The sequence below is a fragment of the Ursus arctos genome, unplaced genomic scaffold, assembly GCF_023065955.2.
Source record: "Ursus arctos isolate Adak ecotype North America unplaced genomic scaffold, UrsArc2.0 scaffold_13, whole genome shotgun sequence".
Classification (NCBI taxonomy): Eukaryota; Metazoa; Chordata; class Mammalia; order Carnivora; family Ursidae; genus Ursus; species Ursus arctos.
In genome coordinates, this window is record NW_026622797.1 from 16,223,795 (window position 1) to 16,243,233 (window position 19,439).

General features: G+C 39.0%; 2 protein-coding genes across 5 annotated transcripts in view; both read left to right on the plus strand.

Moving 5' to 3' along the window:
* Positions 1-11,480, plus strand: part of LATS1 (large tumor suppressor kinase 1) — a 48,882-nt gene extending 37,402 nt beyond the window's left edge. For 3 of the 4 annotated variants that reach the window (XM_026505026.4, XM_026505024.4, XM_026505025.4), the window contains 3 exons: positions 1,812-1,994; positions 2,192-2,298; positions 7,606-11,480. In XM_026505026.4, the coding sequence (XP_026360811.1) occupies positions 1,812-1,994; positions 2,192-2,298; positions 7,606-8,115 (800 nt within the window). In that variant the 3' untranslated portion in view covers positions 8,116-11,480. Of the gene's footprint in view, positions 1-1,811; positions 1,995-2,191; positions 2,299-7,605 lie in introns of those variants that run through there. The other variant, XM_044386418.3, reaches the window with a different exon arrangement.
* Positions 11,481-18,443: 6,963 nt separating this feature from the next.
* KATNA1 (katanin catalytic subunit A1) overlaps positions 18,444-19,439 on the plus strand; it is a 34,393-nt gene continuing 33,397 nt past the window's right edge. Inside the window, exon 1 of the mRNA XM_026505021.4 lies at positions 18,444-18,552. The gene's annotated coding sequence lies outside the window, so the exon portion shown is untranslated. The remainder of the gene's footprint in view (positions 18,553-19,439) is intronic.

Sequence of the window (19,439 nt, forward strand, 5' to 3'; positions counted from 1 at the left end):
CTAACAATTCTTGAATACTTATTATGACTAGGTTCTTTGCGTGTATTTTAACTTAAGGGTCACAGCAATCTTCTGAGGTAAGTCTTACTATAATGCCTTCTGTGCTTAAGTGAACACAGTAAATTGACATTAAATGGATAGAACTGAGGAACCTGAACCTGTCTGCCCAGATTCACCTGAATTACTTGGGGTTCTTCTTAAAAATATGAATCTTAGGCTCTATTCCAGTCTTCTGATTGAAAATATTCACTGGAGGGGACAATTGTATTTTTTTTTAAGTTTGCTTTTTATTTATTTATTTAAAGTAGGCTCTATACCCCACATGGGGCTTGAACTCACAACCTTGTTTATGAGTTGTATGCTATACCAACTGAGCCAACCAGGTGCCCCACGAAATTGTATTTTAATCAAACATCCCCGATGATTATTATGTCAGGTTAATTTCAGATGTATTTTTCTAGGTGATTTCATCCAGCCATGGCTTTAAATGCCATCTCATATCAGTGACTTCTACATTTCACTTCAGAAATGTCCTCTCCCTTTAATGTGTGTATGTGTGTAGGTTGTTTGTTTTTTTTTTTAAGATTATTTATTTTAGAGACAGAGCACACAAGTCAGGGGAGGGGCACAGGGCAGAAACTCCAGCAGACCCCGTGCTAAGCACGGAGCTCAATGCAGGGCTCGATCCCAGGACTCTGAGATCATGACCTAAGCTGAAACCAAAAGTCAGATGCTCAACTGACCAAGCCACCCAAGCGCCTCATGCGTGTTTCTAATAGGCCTTTCAAACTTAACATTACCAATAAACAACTCTTAATTTCTCCCCCTCCAGTCTTCTGCATTTCAGTATATCGCACTACCACTACCCACTTAGTTATCCTTGATTCTTTTTCTTCCACATCCTCTACATCCAATCCATCAATAAATCCTGCTTATTCCACCTCTGAAAATACCCTGGATCTGTTCACTTTTCTCTGTCTCCACTGTTACCATCATAGTCCAGGCTTAACTGCAGTAGCCTCTGGATTGATCTCTCCTCCCGCTTGTGCTCCCTGTAACCTATTCTCTACACAGCAGTTAGTGTTTTCTTTTTTAAACATAAATCAGATCTTGTCATTCTCTTCCTTCAAACTCTAATATCTTCCCACATTCTCTCCTTTGCTGATCGCACTGGTCTTCTCTCTGTTACTGTTTCTGTGTAGAATGCCTTGCCCTGGTTTTCAAATGGTTGAGTCTTTCTTGTTTTTTTTTTTTTTTTTACAAATGTCACCTCAGTTAGTCTTCCTGAGCCACCCTGGTACATTTGTCATATCACCCCATGTTGATTCTCTGACTGGGATGTATCATTCTGTTTCTTATGTATGTATCTGTTATGTTCGTCCCATACAGAGAAGCTACCTGAGAGAATCTTGTCTTTCTTATTTATCATTATCATTTGTTGAGTGAATGAAACACTGATCTAAGTTATTTGAAACTTTGTTCAGATTAGTAATGGGGAGCAGTCAGAATAACAGATTCCTGATCCTGCCTACTCATGACTTTCATTATTATCATTTAACATTGAGTAAATTACTGAATAATTAATAGGATAAGTCCTAATTTTTCTTAGTGTAAAGCCTGTCCTATTGATATTTCAGAGCACAGGCTCTAGTCAGTAATAAACACCATCAGTGATATGGCATACATTGTGTCTTAGTTTGTCACAAGAAAAGAGTATTGATAACTCTAAACCGTGATGTTAAATGATTAAACAGGCTTTAGGTACACTCTTGTTCTTGATGCTTTTACTTACGTACCTATTTACTACACAGGTGATCATCCACGGCAAGATAGTATGGATTTCAGTAATGAATGGGGTGACCCCTCTAACTGTCGATGTGGAGATAGATTGAAGCCACTAGAGCGGAGAGCTGCACGCCAGCATCAGCGATGTCTTGCACATTCATTGGTTGGGACTCCCAATTACATTGCACCTGAAGTATTGTTACGAACAGGTAAAACATTAGTTTCATAACATCTTGATAGTCTTTTAGACCAGCTGAAACTTAATTAGCATGTGGCTTATTTTTCAGGTTTATAATAAAAATATCAATTTCTACAGCATAAGTTGGTGATTTAATATTAATGTTGATTGTATTCTGAGCAGTTTTAAAGGTTTATGAATAACTGTAACTTTGGTATCTTATTTTAGGCTATACACAGTTATGTGATTGGTGGAGTGTTGGTGTAATTCTTTTTGAAATGTTGGTGGGACAGCCTCCTTTCTTGGCACAAACACCGTTAGAAACACAAATGAAGGTAAGATATAGAATCTACCAAATAATTTTCCCAAAGTCCCTATATCACAGACCTTTAGCAGTCCTTTACTTAGAGCATCTTAATCTGGAATTTAAGAATGAATTTGTGAGGGGGCTGCTGGTTGGCTCAGTTGATAGAGCATGTGACTTGATCTTGGGGTCATGAGTTCGTGAGTTTGAGCCCCCGTTGGGGATAGAGTTCATTAAAAAAAAAAAAAAGAAATGAACTTGTAAGGTTATAGGAAGCCACTAAAATGCCACAGGTGAACTCTACTCTGCATTGTCCCACTGTTGTCATACTGTTATATTCCCCCTCACTCATTCTCATGGAAGTCTTTAGTACTGTTTGCAGATTTATTCTAATTTATTTTTTGTCTCTTTCTGGCTCCTGGCTTTGTTTTCTTCCATTGCACATTCTATCCCCAAACTACAAACAAAGTATGTATCTCCACTTGTAATTACATCTGGCACTTAAATGAGAAGTTGCCCTCAATTTGGACCATAAACAGCCCCATTAAAAACCCTTTAGTGGTTGCCATGTCCACGGAGTAAAATCCAAATTTGCCCTCTTTTCCTTTGTCCATACCATTCCCTCTGTCTGGAATATCCTCCTTTCTTTCCCATCTTTCACAACCCTCCCCACTTTCTTAAACCTGGCTAATTCCTAAACTAACTCATTCTTAATCATTCTTTGAGTATCTTAAAGTTATCTCTTCTATGATGCTTCCCCCTAAGTTGTAACTACTTCTTTCATTGCATTTAATATACTGTATTTAAAACTTCTGAGGCACCTGAGTGGCTCAGTTGGTCCAACTCTTCACTCTTCAATTGTCCAACTCTTGAATCAGCTCAGGTCTTGATCTCAGGGTTGTGGGTTTGAGCCCACATGGGGCTCACGCTGGGTATGGAGCCTACTTAAAAATAAATAAAATAAAATAAGGTAAAATAAAAATAACTTTCTTTAGATTTTTTTCTTTTTCTTTTTTAAAGATTTATTTATTTATTTTTAAGATTTTATTTCAGAGAGAGCACGCGCGGGGTGGCGGGGAGGGGAAGAGGGAGAGAAAGAAGCGACTCCCTGATGAGCAGGGAAGCCCAGTGTGGGGCTCCATCCCAGAACCCCAGAGCCAAACGCAGATGCCTGACTAACTGAACCACCCAGGTGTCCCTATTTATTTATTTGAGAGAGAGAGCATGTGTGCGCGCAAGCAAGGGGAGGGGCAGAGGGAGAGAAGGAGAGGGGGCGAGAGAATCCCAAGCAGACTCCATGCTGAGCCTGGAGCCCAGCACAGGGCTCAGTTCCAGGACCTCGAGATCATGACCTGAGCCAAAATCAAGAGTTGGTCACCTAACCAGCTGAGCCACCAGGCACCCCTAGATTTTTTTTTAATATAGGTCTATTGGTAATGCATTCCCTCAGGTTTAGTTCAGATTAGTTTGTCTGAAAGTATCTTTATTTCACCTTCATTTTAATATATGTATATATGGAAGTATATGCATATATATATATATATATATATACACACACACACACACACATATATAAAAATGTGTGTCTTTGTGAAAAATTGAATGCTTTCTCCTTAAAATCAAGAACAAGGATGAGGCACCTGGGTGGCACAGTCAGTTAAGCATCTGATTCTTGGTTTCAGGTCAGGGCATGATCTGAGGGTCCTGAAAACAAGCCCTGTGTCAGGCTCCATGCTTAGCATGGAATCTGCTTGAGATTCTGTCTGTCCCTCCCTCCTCCCCTCCCACTCCTGCTCTCTCTTTCTCTCACTCTCAAATAAATAAAATCTTATCTTTAAAAAAAATAAAAGAACAAGGCAAGTATATCTGGGGTTGTTTTTTTTTTGTTTTTTTTTTTTAAGATTTTACCCATTTATTAGAGCAAGCACAAGCTGTGGGAGCGGCAGGGAGAGGGAGAAGCAGGCCCCCTGCAGAGCAGGGAGTCTGATGTGGGGCTCAATCCCAGGACCTTGGCATCATGACCTGAACCAAAGGCAGATGCTTAACCAACTGAGCCACCCAGGCACCCCCTCCTTGGGATTTTCTATTAGAAGATTATGTCATCATCTCTGAACAGGGGAAGTTTTTCTTTCTTTATAATCTGTATGTCTTCTGTTTCTTTTGTTGCTATGTTACACTGGCTAAGACTCCCAGAACTATGCTTGATAAGACTGGTAAGAACAGATATCCTTGGGGCTTGTGCTCTCTCTGTCGAATAAATAAATAAAATCTTTTTTAAAAAAAGAAAGAAAAAGAAAATCCCAGAGACTTTATGAAAAAACCCATACAGGGGCGCCTGGGTGGCACAGCGGTTAAGCGCCTGCCTTCGGCTCAGGGCGTGATCCTGGCGTTATGGGATCGAGCCCCACATCAGGCTCTTCCGCTATGAGCCTGCTTCTTCCTCCCACTCCCCCTGCTTGTGTTCCCTCTCTCGCTGGCTGTCTCTACCTCTGTCGAATAAATAAATAAAATCTTAAAAAAAAAAAAAAAAAACCATACAACTACTAGTTTAGCAAGGTTGTAGGATATAAGGGTAATACATACAAATCTATTGTATTTCTATATTTCAGCAATAAACAACCAGAAACAAATTTTAAAGCAGTACCATTTATAGAAGCTTCCCCAAATTGAAATATGTAGGTATAAATTTAATAAAACATGAATGAGATATCTATATGCTGAAAGCTACAAACTCTGATGAAAGAAATCAAGAAAGATTTTCATCAATACAGACACATGCCATGTTGATAGATTGAAGGACTCAACATAGTAAAGCTATCACTTATCTCCAAAATCATCTATAGATTTAATTCTGTTGTAATTTTTGTAGATATAGATGAGCCAATTCTAAAATGTATATGGGTGGACAAAGGAATTGGAATAATGAAAACAATTTCTTGAAAGAAGAACAACGGGGGGGCACCTGGGTGTCTCAGTCATTAAGCATCTGCCTTCAGCTCAGGTCATGATCCCAGGGTCCTGGGATCGAGCCCTGCATTGGGCTCCCTGCTTGTGTTCCCTCTCTCGCTGTGTCTCTCTCTGTCAAATAAATAAAATCTTAAAAAAAAAAAGAAGAAGAAGAACAATGGGGCTGCCAGGGTGACTTGGTTAAGTGTCTGACTCTTGATCTTAGCTCAGGTCTCAATCTCAGGGTTGTGAGTTCAAGCCCCACATTGGGCTCCACACTGGGCATAAGCCTACTTAAAAATAAGTAAATATTTATTATTTAATATAACTTAATATTTATTTAATGTTGTTTATTTAATATTTATTTATTTATTTAAATATAAAATAAGAAAGAGGAATCAACTACTTGATTTTAAGACTTACTGTAAAGTTACAGTAATCCAGACAGGGTGATATTGGCAAAAGGACACAAACATAGATCAGTGGAACAGGACAGAGAATGGAGAAATAGAATCACCCAAATATGACCATTTGATCTTTGACAAAGGTGCAAATGGAGAAAGAATAGTATTTCAACAAACGATATAGGAAAACCTGGTCAGCCATATACATAAGTACTGAAACTCATTGTAAACTTCATCCTTACACAAAGATTAACTCAAAATGGATTATCGATCTAGAGATAAGACATAAGCTGTAATACTTTTAGAAGACATAGGCGAAAATCTTTATGGGCTAGGGTTAGACAGAGAATACTTAGAAATGACACCAAAATCATGATCCATACAAGAAAAGTTGAGAAATTGGAATTCATCAAAACTTAAAACTTTCAGTATACAAAAGACACAGTCAAAGGGCACCTGGGTGGCTCAGTCATTTGAGCGTCTGACTCTTGTTTCAGCTCAGGTCATGATCCTGAGGGTCATGAGATCAAGCTCTGTGTCGGGCTCCACGCTCAGCCCAGAGTCTGATGGAAATTCTTTACCCCTCCCTCTCCTTGTGTTCTCCCCCCCCTCCCCACGCATGCACGTGCACAGTCACGTGTGCCCTTTCTCAAAGTCTTAAAAACTGAACAAAACACAGTTAAAACAATGAAGACAAGCTGCAGCTTAGGAGAAGATATTTGCAGATCACATTTCCCTCAAAGAGCTTGTATCTAGACTATAAAAAGAACTTTCAAAACTCAAGTAGTAACAAATATTTCTCCATTACCTACTACCTTCCTTCCCTTCTTCCCTCTTTCTTCCCTTCTCTTCCTTCCTCTCTCTCTCCCTCATTCTGTTTCACTTAAAGCCAGAATAGATATTTATTTTTTTAAAGATTTTAATCATTTAAGGGGGGCGGGGCACCTGGGTGGCTCAATCATTAAGCGTCTGCCTTCGGCCCAGAGCCCCCGCATTGGGCTCCCTGCTCCACTGGGAAGCCTGCTTTTTCCTCTCCCACTCCCCCTGCTTGTGTTCCCTCTCTCGCTGGCTGTCTCTCTCTCTCTGTCAAATAAATAAATAAAATCTTAAGAAAAAAAAAAAGAGAGAGAGGCAGAGAGAGCACAAACAAGGGGAGAGGCAGAGGGAGAGGGAGAAGCAGGCTCCCTGCTGAGCAGGGAGCCTGATACGGGGCTCAATCCCAGGATCCTGGGATCATGACCTGAGCCGAAGGCAGATGCTTAACCATCTGAGCCACCCAGACACCCCCAGAATAAATATTTATTGAACATCTATTAATAATGTGCCAGGCAACTTGCCAAGCACTGAGAAATACAAAGACAAAACATGGCCTATAGCCTTATGAAATTTTATCTGTGGTAGAAGGACACAGATAAAAATAGGTATCACAATGTATTAGAGATACTATGGTACCAGTAAATACATAGAACGGGAGGCACAGTAGAAATAGTCATTTTTGGGGCGCCTGGGTGGCACAGCGGTTAAGCGCCTGCCTTCGGCTCAGGGCGTGATCCCGGCGTTACGGGATCGAGCCCCACATCAGGCTCCTCTGCTATGAGCCTGCTTCTTCCTCTCCCACTCCCCCTGCTTGTGTTCCCTCTCTCGCTGGCTGTCTCTATCTCTGTCAAATAAATAAATAAAATCTTTAAAAAAAAAAAAAAAGAAATAGTCATTTTTGCTTGGGTAGGTAGGAGAAGATCTTAACAGGGGAGCTGAAACTTACAATGATGAGTCTTGTGAGTATAAGTTGCCTGGAGAGGAGGGAATGGGGGAAAGGTTATTTCCCACCACTGATTCATTCATTATTAAAGGTAAGGAAGGCGAAATACCATGCGATTTATTTTTATGATGCGAATAGTCTGGTAAAACTTTTTGGTATAAAACTTGGAGGAAATTTTTGTTTTTCTTATTATCTCTTCCTTCCTAATTTCTAAAAACCCTCTTTAAAGGTTATCAACTGGCAAACATCTCTTCACATTCCACCTCAAGCTAAACTGAGTCCTGAAGCGTCTGATCTTATTATTAAACTTTGCCGAGGACCAGAAGATCGCTTAGGCAAGAATGGGGCTGATGAAATAAAAGCTCATCCATTTTTTAAAACAATCGATTTCTCCAGTGACCTGAGACAGCAGTCTGCTTCATACATTCCTAAAATCACACACCCAACGGATACATCAAATTTTGATCCTGTTGATCCTGATAAGTTATGGAGTGACGATAATGAGGAAGAAAATGTAAATGACACTCTCAACGGATGGTACAAAAATGGAAAGCACCCTGAACATGCTTTCTATGAATTTACCTTTCGGAGGTTTTTTGATGACAATGGCTACCCATATAACTATCCAAAGCCTATTGAATATGAATATATTAATTCACAAGGCTCAGAGCAACAGTCAGATGAAGATGATCAGCACACAGGCTCAGAGATCAAAAATCGTGATCTAGTGTATGTTTAACACACTAGGAAATTGTCGGAGTGAGGATTTGCAAAAAGACCTGAAACGCAGAGTTTTTGAGGCTCTGAGAGTAAAATTATGCAAATGTGACAGAGCTATGTATGAGTGCTCTGTGTACAATATTTTATGTTCCTAAATTATGGAAATTTTTTTAAATGTTAATTTATTCCAGCCTTTTTAATCAGTAATTTAGTAAAAATTGTTATAAAGTAAATAAATTATGAACTGAATATTATAGTCAGTTCTTGGTACTTAAAGTACTTAAAATAAAAATAATAGTGCTTTGTTTAAAGGGAGAAGCCTGGTATCTATTTGTACATACACTAATTTTAAAAGACAAGAGTTTTTGACATTTTTTTGAAAGACAGTTTTAGTTTTTATCTTGCTTTAACCAAATATGAAATGTACCCCACATTCACAGAGCTCTTTTTTTTTTTTTTTTTAACCCCATAACCTTGTTTTTGGTACAAATAAGCTGTAGAAATTAAGCCATTATGGTGATGTGTTCATAGGCTAATGATAATCTGATAATTTACGTCTTAGAACTGAGAAATACAGGGTTGAAATAGTATGTTCATCAGAAGAAGAAAAAATGCAGATTATCTGGGTTGTTTTTTTTTTTCCCTCTGTGGAATATTTAATCTTCTAGCATTTATTTCTCAAGAATTACTGGCTTTAAAAGAAGCAAAGCACTACCGTTTTTCTTTCTATACTGGTATTTTTTTAATGCTGCTTCTAGTTTTTAAAAGGGAACAAAGTTGCCGTAAGTCAAAATTTACAGTACTGAATGCTAGCATCTTTCATATTTTTACTTCAAATTTTTTTTTAAGTTTCCACCATCCTAAGCAGAGAGATTATTTTCAGTTTTATATGAAACTTTAATTAGAAAAATTATTCGTGGGTACTCACTAGAAAAGTACTTTTTCTGTATAGTGACAGTTTTGGTTATGTCATCGGTAATGTTACACGTTTCCTCTTTCAGAATAGTGCTGTATACATGGATTGTTAAGGCAAAGGAAATCTGGCTATTTGGCCGCATATTACGTATGGGCAAATTAACTGGTGAGAAAATTATTACTTAATTCTTAATTAAGGTGGCCGTTAGTAATTAGAAAAAGTTACATAGTGGTCTTAGTAGAAAATTCAGATCCTCCTAACTTAATTTAAGGTTAATTAATATCTTGATTTAAGGTTAATTAATATCTCAGCATGCCTATTATATATAATGCTTAGGTTTTAAGAACACTTGTGGTTTCATACCAAAATACATTTAGCGTCTCTTTTAGGAAGGGGAAAAGGGCTCTGTTCTGACATTAGTAAAATTTGTATTTTACTTTCTTTTCTTTAAGCTCCACTGATAGGGAATTGTTTTATCAAAATTTTATATGTCTGGATGAGAAGAGGCAAAATTTTAGTGATTTTCAAACTAGTGGAAAAAAGCTAGTGGAAGTCACATACATAAGTAAAATTAAAGGCAAAGCTGTTCCAGTTGAATTGGAACGGGCATCGAAGACTTATTAGCTCATACTTCCCACCTTTCTCTAGGTGTCCCTCTCAGAGCTCAGCTTGTAAACCACGGGTATTTGGGGTTCATTGGTTTTTTGAGAATCTGATGAAAGGTGGGGACTCTCTTCCCAGAAAAATACACATCAGCACACACATATGTATAATGCTGCATGCTGTCTTAGGAATTCTGGACATGTTGAAAACTCACAAACTTGATTAAGGATCTCTGTCCTATAAGAACACCGATACATTAAACTAAGAACTTTGCTTTAAATTTACTGATTAGTACTCAGATTCGCACATCTTGTATAAACACTGATAATTTGGGATGGGAAAAGTCTACCATGTGATAAGATATTCTCAGGAATGCCTCTCTCTTGCTGGTACAGCACTAAAACATTTTAAACATACTCTTGAGGGCATTGAAATAGATGTTTGGCTTGTTACAGGCTTGATACGGAAATATTTCTGAAGGACTCCTAATCAGAGAGTTGTAAGAAAAGGCACCATAATGAGTTGGCAGTCTCCACTTCATGGAACATTTGATTAGTGCTATAAAATCCTATGCCAAACAAAGTAGTTCAAGAATTTTGAGCTCAGTACTCAAATTTTAAGATATCCCTCTGGCTCTTTGGGTTTCCTCAGTCAGATTTCTTGAAATTTCCATTGGGTGGTTTTACTTCTGGATTGTGGTGCAGTGCAGTACAGTACCAACTTTGTTACATTTATGTTGTAGGAAAACTAAGGTGCTGTCTCCTCTCCCTCCCTCCCCACAAAATCTGTGTTGACACTACAAATTTTGTATTCTTTTAAAATTTCTTCTGCAACATAAGCTTTTTCTGTTTATGTAAAGGAGTATGCAAGCCTTTGGTATGTGTAGTTTTAACAGTTTGGATATACTTATTAGCTATCTTATTCCCAAACCATATCCAGTTCTTCTAGCACAGAATCTGGTGCTTCCTGACCAAAAAGATGAGAACAACATGAAAAAATCTATATGCTTTCAACTGATACAGAGTGAAAACATTGGTTGTAGGTGTTTTCTTTCTCCAATAATTTTCCCCACTTATTAAAAAACTTGCTGTCTTTCTTATACTTACCCCCTTTTATGTATATCAATAGTATTTATAAAATGTGTTCTATGATTATGTAACGTAGATACTATTATGTATTGTCCAGTGACATTCTAAGGCAGGCCCTATTGCTGTATCTTTTCTACCTTATTTGTAATAGGAACTATAGAATGTATGACTAAGAAGTCACTTTGAGATTGACTTTTTAAAAAAGTTATTACCTTCTGCTGTTGCAAAGTGCAAAACTGTGAGTGGAAATGTTTTATTCTGACTTAATAATATGTTAGAAATTAGAGAATACAGTGGGAGGAGTTTTAGATATTGCTGCTGCTGTTACTTAAGGTACTTTAGAAATTTTTCTTTAATAAACAAAAATAAACAAAAATCCCTTTAGTATTTAAAAGTAAAACATTTATTTAGCCTGTTCGTTTTAATCTAAAGCAAAAAGTAATTTGGGTCAACATATTGGTATATTTGTAAAGCGCCTTAATATATCCCTTTGTGGAAGGCACTATCCCACAGTTTACTTTTATATTGTATTGTGTATATAAGTATTTTGTATTAAAATTGAATCAATACAACACTACAGTTTTATAAAATAATTCTTTGGTAGGAAAAGGAATTACAGCTTTGCAATATAACTAAATTGTTTTGCATACTTCTGAATGTAGTAGATATGAATAATCAGCCTGTGTTTTTAATGACTCTATTTGTATTTTCCCAATCATTTTCTCTAGTGTAACATTTCCTGGGATAATAATAATAAAAAAAATTCAGATCTTTCAATTATGTGTGGAAAGCTGACTACCAAGGCACATATGTATGTTGATTTTCATTTTCAGAAATGTGTTTAAATCTTTATTTTCAGAGAAAATTTGTGGTTAAAAATTTGATGTTTTATAATTAAAATATATATAACTAATGATAATAGGGTTAAGGCAGACTGAGTAGAGTTAGTGTAACCCAGTAAAATGTTTTCATTTTGCCCAACATAAGTACAATAAATATTTCATGTTAAAGGCTTCCTTTAGATTAGATTAGCACAGATTTAAACCTTTCTAATTATCAGACTCATTTAGTATCATTTGAGTCTGCTTTAAAATTTTTAAATATGTAGTTGTTGGCTAATCTGTTTTCCTTTATTTACAATGCTTTATCACATGGCAGGGAAAATATGTATATTGATGCTATATCTTAAATCAACGTTACACGGATGAACACATTTTTAGTTTTGTGTTTTTCCTTTTTCAAACATTACCATCATTCTTAGTCTCCTTTATCCTCTTGTTTGCTCTTCCTTATAAAATTATATTTGTTCTACATGAGGCCATTGTATAGCTGATGCAAACTGCATTATTCCTATGATTCCTTTTTTTTTTTTTAAGATTTATTTATTATTTATTTATTCGACAGAGAGAGACAGCCAGTGAGAGAGGGAACACAAGCAGGGGGAATGGGAGAGGAAGAAGTAGGCTCCCAGCGGAGGAGCCTGACGTGGGGCTTGATCCCAGAACGCCGGGATCACGCCCTGAGCCGAAGGCAGACGCTCAATGACTGAGCCACCCAGGCACCCCCTATGATTCCTTATACTACACTGTAGACCCACATTTGGCATGCTTGCGACTCTACTTTGGTATGCCAAAACCAAACACACAAAAAATGTATCTGCTTATGTGTGTGTGAAGGATAGAGGAAAGATGCCAAATTTATGTCTGAAGTATAGGCAATTATTGTCATCCCTAATATCTTGTCTCTTCTTCCTACTTAAGATCCCGAGATCCTAAACATACTGCTGGAATCAGAATCTGGGTGCAACTTTGAGTTGTTTCCCCTGGAGAAGGGTTAAATTTGTTCTGTGGTGAAAAGGGGGTTCTCATGAGTACTTAGTTCCCAGAATGGTTGACTAATGACATAGGCTGCTCTTGTTCCCCAGTGTCCATTCTCTCATTCTTTTGTGAATAGAGCCCCCATCCCTGTCCAAATTTTGACTGCCCTACTAGAATCCATGTTTCTTATAGTCCCTTGTAATTAGATGTGGCCACATGACTAAGTTTTGGCCCTTGGGATATGTGCATATGTGATACACACTTAAAAGTTGATATTGCTTGCCCCTATTTGCTCAGCCTCTTCGCCATAGGATGGAACATGGACAGAGTGGTGACTTTATATTTGCCATGAAAACCAGGGAAACACCTTAGTGGTGATGGATCAACAAAATGAGTAGAACATAGTTACCCAAGGGCGCCTGTGTGGCTCAGTCAGTTAAGCATCTGACTACAGCTCAGGTCAATGATCTCAGGGTTCTGTGATTGAGCCCTACCTCAGGCTCCCCACTCAGGAGGGAGTCTTCTTGTCCCTCTCCATCTCCTCAACTCATGTTCTCTCTTTCTGTCTTTCTCTCATAAATAAATAAAATCTTTAAAAAAAAAAAAAAAAGGAAAAAAGGATAAGAACCTGGTTACCTGAAAAATACATGGAGTGGGGCTGTCTGTCCAGGCTGGACTGATAAACTGCAGAATGTTTAACTGGATTCTGCTTCCACTATGACCAAATATGCTTCTAATGGATTGACTTTACCCCATGGAACCTTTAGTAAATTCTGGGGGAAATACAAAAACAGCCACCTAAAGATACTGAGTGGAACCAAGAGCCAGCAGATTGTGGATGGAAGTCAACCCATGAAAGAGGAATGGCACTGGATGAGTATCCAATTGTCATGATATTTTGCCTGAGAAAGCCCCAAATCTCTAGCTGAATCATTTGCTACACATCTGTGGGGAAGAATTCAAGCATCCTAAGGACAAAAGAATTAAACTGGCATTTGAGGTGCTGCCCAACAGAAAGCAATCAAATCAATTGCCTGCTTAACAACAAAACAAAACAAGCCAACAAAAAAACACTTCCAGAGATATATTACAGATTTAAACCAGAGTATCTATAACATAACATATCCAATATCGAGATACACTTCAAAATTAACTGTCATACAAAGAAATACAAAAATACGACCTAGTCTCAAAAGAAAAAACTGGAGATCAACCCCAAGAGCCTATTCCAACATCTGGAATTGGCAAAGATAGTACAATGGCTCTTAAAACTATGCACAATGATGGGGCGCCTGGGTGGCTCAGTCGGTTAAGTGTCTGCCCTCAGCCAAGGTCATGACCTCAGGTCCTGGGATTGAGTACCACATCAGGCTCTTTGCTCAGCGGAGAGTCTGCTTCTCCCTCTCACTCTCCCTCTGTGTTCTCCCCCCACCTCAAATAAATAAATAAAATCTTAAAAAAAAAAAAACAACTACGCACAATGATGTAAAGAAAAATATTCTCGTAACAAATGTAAAGATAGGAAATCCCAGTAAGAAAATAGAAGCTAGGGGCGCCTGGGTGGCACAGCGGTTAAGCGTCTGCCTTCGGCTCAGGGCATGGTCCCGGGGTTATGGGATCGAGCCCCACATCAGGCTCTTCTGCTATGAGCCTGCTTCTTCCTCTCCCACTCCCCCTGCTTGTGTTCCCTCTCTTGCTGGCTGTCTCTAGCTCTGTTGAATAAATAAATAAAATCTTAAAAAAAAAAAAAAAGAAAATAGAAGCTGTAAGAACCAAAAGGGAATGTCCTTTGATTGAAGACATAAACTGGCAGAATATGAGAAAACTCGTGAGAGGGCCAATAAATTGCATTATTTAATTGCATGTATAAAAAAGAATATCTCTGGAAGGTAATTAATGACTTTGATGTCACTGATTATCTCTGGGGATGGGAACTGGATTTCTGGGGTGGCAAGAAAATAGACTTCTCACTATATAATCTTTTGTATCATTTGAATTTTGAACCATATAAATATTTACACATAAAGTGGAAATAAAAACCAAAATCTTTAAGTTCAAGTGGAGGACCTGGGTTTAGACAAAGGAAGCTAAGCTTTCACTGAAATGGGAGGCAAAAACCAAAGGGCAAGTGTGGAGTAGAGACATGTGTCATTGGAGGGTAAAAGTATTGTGATTAGATTTAGCTGCATATAAAACCCCAAACAATCACTGCTTAGACATACAGTATCTGGAGTTGGCAGTCCACAGCAGGTACGGCAGCTCCACAGAGCCAGCCCACACTTTGTTCAAGTCTGCTACCTTCATCATATGGCTTCTATCCTAAAGGAAACTTACATCACCACTTGGCTGCTTATTCTCTACCCATCTTTATCCTGTTCTCACCTGGTAAAAAGAGGGGATGGTGAGAAGAGGGTAAGGGAGAGTTTCAGGATCTCTCCCTTTAAGGTGTCTTCCTAAGAGTTCTACATAACACCTGCACTGGCCAGAAGTCAGATCCATGGCCACACCTAGCTGCACTCGAGTCTGGAAACGTAGTCCTTATTGCAGATGGCCCAATTTCATCAAGCTCGGTTCTGTTACTAAGTAAGGAAAATGGCTATTTGGTGGCCAGGTGGCATTTCAATCTGATAGCTTCCATTTTCTCCCAGGGTGGAGACATCGTAATTTGCTGAAAGGGCAGAAATGTGTAGTGGCTGACTTAAAAGTGGTCAAAGTTTGAAATAACTAATGTGAAGAGAGTGGGAGAGAGAACTGAGGTGGAACATGCAGAAAAATATATTTCAGGTGGTTTGGAAGTTACCCAGTTGTGGTGCATCAATCTTCATGGTGGTGTGATTTTTTTTTTTTCCCCTGTAGCATTCAGCAGTCTGGGAGTAGCAGGACAATGATGGAAAAGCTATTATTTAGGAAAAATGTATATAGTAAGCTTAATGAACAACCCTGGGGATCTGCCCCAGTTTGTTACTGCAAATATTGGAATATAATCTAAAAATTCAGATACTTACTCGTTACAATTTTCTCATCTTAGGGTGCCTGGGTGGCTCAGTTGGTTAAGTGCCTGCCTTTGGCTTGGGTCATCATCCCAGCGTCCTGAGATCTAGTCATGCATGGGGCTCCCTGCTCCATGGGGAGCCTGCTTCTCCCTCTGCCTCCCTTTCTCTCTCTCATGAATAAATAAATAAAATCTTAAAAAAAAAAGAATTTTCTCATCTTATATATACTCTTTATTCTAAGAGATGGCTCAAATTTTTGAAGTATGTAGACAAGGACTGCCAGATACAATCGACCAGGTAAGTAAAATTAATAAATTGGTCCTGAAAGTCCTTTTAGATTTCTCTGATGAAATGTAAATTTTTAAAATTTAAGTTTAATAGATAAAACAGTAAGTAAATAATAAAAATTTAAAAAATGATTTAATGTTTTTATTTTTTCTAGAAATACTTTAATCTTCTGTGTAATTCCAAAGGTCACTACACCTCTTACAACAGTGTCTCAATCTCTTCTTCCTCCCCTTCAAATCTTCCTACTCACAGCTGCCAAATTAATCTATTTGCTGTATAACTTAACGTTTTCATTTGAAAACTTTCAATGGCTCCTTTTTGCCTATTGAATAAAGTTTACACCTGTTATTGGCATCTACCTTTCTACTTCTTTTCCCATAATTTCTCTAAATGTGTCCTATCATTCTGCCAAGTTAATCTGACCATTCACTAGGAAAAAATACATAATAATAATAATAATAATAATAATTTTCTGAGTCCCAGTTTGTATACAATCACTTCAGAAAGCTGGTGGCTGTAGGAGCCACCCTGTAAAAGAAGAAATGGCTAGTGTAGTAGTCATGAATGTGGTGTACAAATACTGTTTCTCCTTCAGGGCGCACTGGATTTACACACCCTGGTCCCTTTGAAGTCCCACTTGGTCACATGAGTTGCTCTGGCCAATGAGATGTGGGCAGACGTGGCATGTATCATATCCAAGCAGAAGTTGTGCAAGTTACCCTCCCGCTTTTTTCCCCCCACTTCCAAGGGTCCGAGTGCTTGCATTCACTATGTTATGAACATATAGAATAAATGAGAAAAAAAAATGTTCAAAGGGGCATGAGTTTATAGCTCCTTTGGTAAACTTGGAGTTCTTTTTTGGTATAAAGGGTTTTCTACTTACATTAAAAAAAAATCCTGTTATTGAAACCTCTGATTTAGGGGCTACTACAGCTTAGCTAGTCTTCCCTAACTGGTACAACCAGTAAAGAAACTGAACTAGTGAATGTAAGCCACACTTTGGAGGCTTTTTACTTTTTTAAAAATCAACTTCATTGAGGTATAATTTATGTACAATAAAATACATTCATTTTATGTGTTCTCTTTGAAGAGTTTTAATAAATATTTACATTTCTGTAACCACTACCCTAATTGAGATATATAACATTTCCATAACCTCAAAACCTTTCCTCATGCCTCTATGAGTCTAATCCTTTTCTTGCCTTCTCTCACCCTTAATCCAGCCTCAAGCAAACACTGAGCAGCTTTTTGTTACTATAGATTAGTTTTGCCTGTTCCAGAATTTCATATAAATGGAATTATATAATATGTATTCATTTTGTTTTGAGAAGTTTTTGTTTTGTTTTAGGATATATTTTAGAGAGAGAGTGTGTGAGGGAGGGGCAAAGGGAGAGAGAGAATCGGGCTCCATCCCAGGTCCCTGAGGTCATGACCTGAGCCAAAACCAAGAGAGTAGGCTGCTTAACCACTGTGTCACTCAGGCACCTCTGTTTTGAGAAGTTTTAAAAGTACAAATGGGCTTTATAGGGTATGCTACCTTTGCACACATTTAAAAGGTGAAGGTTGATTCACCCTAACTAGGGTAATTAATCTGTACCTTCCTGAATTGTTTTTTTAAAAAGATATACTAATTATAATTTTCCTTTGCTTCATTACAGTGGAGTTCCTAGACACCGTAGCAAAACTATTATTTTCTACTTAGGTGATAATTTTACAGTTTAAGCTCCATGAGACATTATATTTTTTTGATCACTATATACTCAATGCCTACAACAGTGTCGACAGCACAGTAGTTGCTCAATAAATATTTGTGGACTAAATGGACATATTTCCCTTGAATTGCCTTTATATAAATCTGTGTTAAATTACAGCAATGATTTAAGATTAGAATTTTAATTACCATGCACTCCTGAAGGAAAACGTGTCTCGTGCCTCATTCCACCTCAGGTGGAGGAAGAGGATGGAGACTAAGGCTGGAGGGAGCATGGCCAACCGTACTGTGGAGTACGCATCTGTAAATCCTGAAACTGCGTAGTATTGTATGTTGTCCGGTTGTATTAAAACGATGACCAAAATAAATAAATAAATAAATAAATCAAGAAAATAAAACTCCACTAGCAGCATGTCCGAATATCCTTGTTTACCCATTCCCTATTTTATTCATCTTGCGTCGTGACAAGTGCCTCAGTCGAATTCTACGTATTTGAATTTGTCATAAACAAATTATTTGGCCCTCGACACTCGCCTGTGAAATAGACACTCTGACTTCCTAACCTCTGAGGAGTGTGGTGAAAATCAAATGGAAGGAAAAGCGAGAGAGAACTTTGAAAAAGATACCAAGGTATGATACGTGATACTAACTTAAAACGCTACCATCCCTACTCTCCTCCCCGACCGCCGCCAGGAAGCGATGCGGACTGCGCAGGCGCGCCCCCGCCAGCCGCGCGCAGCGCGCGCACGCCGCCCGGCGTCCTCGCTCCCGGGGCACCGCCCCGCGTGCGCTGGAGTCGCCGAGGCCACCCCCAGCACCGGAAGTGACCCTGGCGGGTTTGCCTTCAAATTCTCGGCGAGCTGAAGCAGCATTGGGGGCTGGTGACGGTTGGACACTGCCGTCCTGGGGCCGTGAGCACGGAGGAGAGTGGTTGGGGCTCGCCTGGGCAGGGCCTTGCTTCCTAGCCGCCCTGAGTCACGCACGGCCCTTCCCCTCCGCCTGGCGGTGGGCGGTTTCCCAAGGAGCTTCGGCAGCCACAGGTGAGTGCTCACTCTCCCGACCCCAGTGGCCACCTCGGCGAGGGACTTGGAGCCGGCAATGAGAGCCGTCTGCGCATCTTGCCATGAGCCTGCTCTTACCTGCGCCGAGGTCTTAGGTCCTCGCTGTTGTCGCTGACACCTGTGGCTCAGGTGACGGGTCCCCTACCTGAGGAATCCTGTCCAGCCTGGGACTTTTCAGGGTTCCTGGCGATCCCCTTTCTAGGCCTGTGTCATTAGAGAAGTCTCTGGTCCGAAAAACACGCCTGTCTTTATTTCTTTGTTTTTTTGAGCGGTTCTCTCCCTAATTCGTCCACGCCTCCGCCCCCCCCCGCCCTCCCCCCTTTGAAAAATCTCGAAAGCCTTGCAGTGGGATGCACTTCTTTTCTTACATTTTGTTAGGTAGGTGTGATATTGTTGAGGATGTTCTTTATTTTGGTGCCGGGCGTCCCCTGGGAGGCTTTTGGCACTTTTGGTTTAGAGTTGGTACCTTTTAAAAATATGTACCTCTCGAAACATTTGTTTCATATACTATAGTATGTGGTGACGAAGTTAGAGATAAACGTGGATCCTTATGTACCTTACAGTGGATAGTCCCAGCCCTTATTTAATCAAAAATTATTTTCTCTTTTAACTTCGAAGTGCCATTTTATATCAGTTACTAAATTCCAGCAGCACAGTTTTGCATCCTTCTCTCTTGAAAGCATTCATTTATGTATTCCTCTTTGAAATCAGGCCTTTAGCTACTGCTGTAAACATTCCTAATGTTTTAGAATCTTTGCCACAATGATAGAACACCACAGTGTCAAGAAAGATTCTTGTAAAGTTCACAGGATTAAATGTCTCAGTGTGCAGCCCTATTGTCTTTTCCAAAGGAGATGATTTTTTGT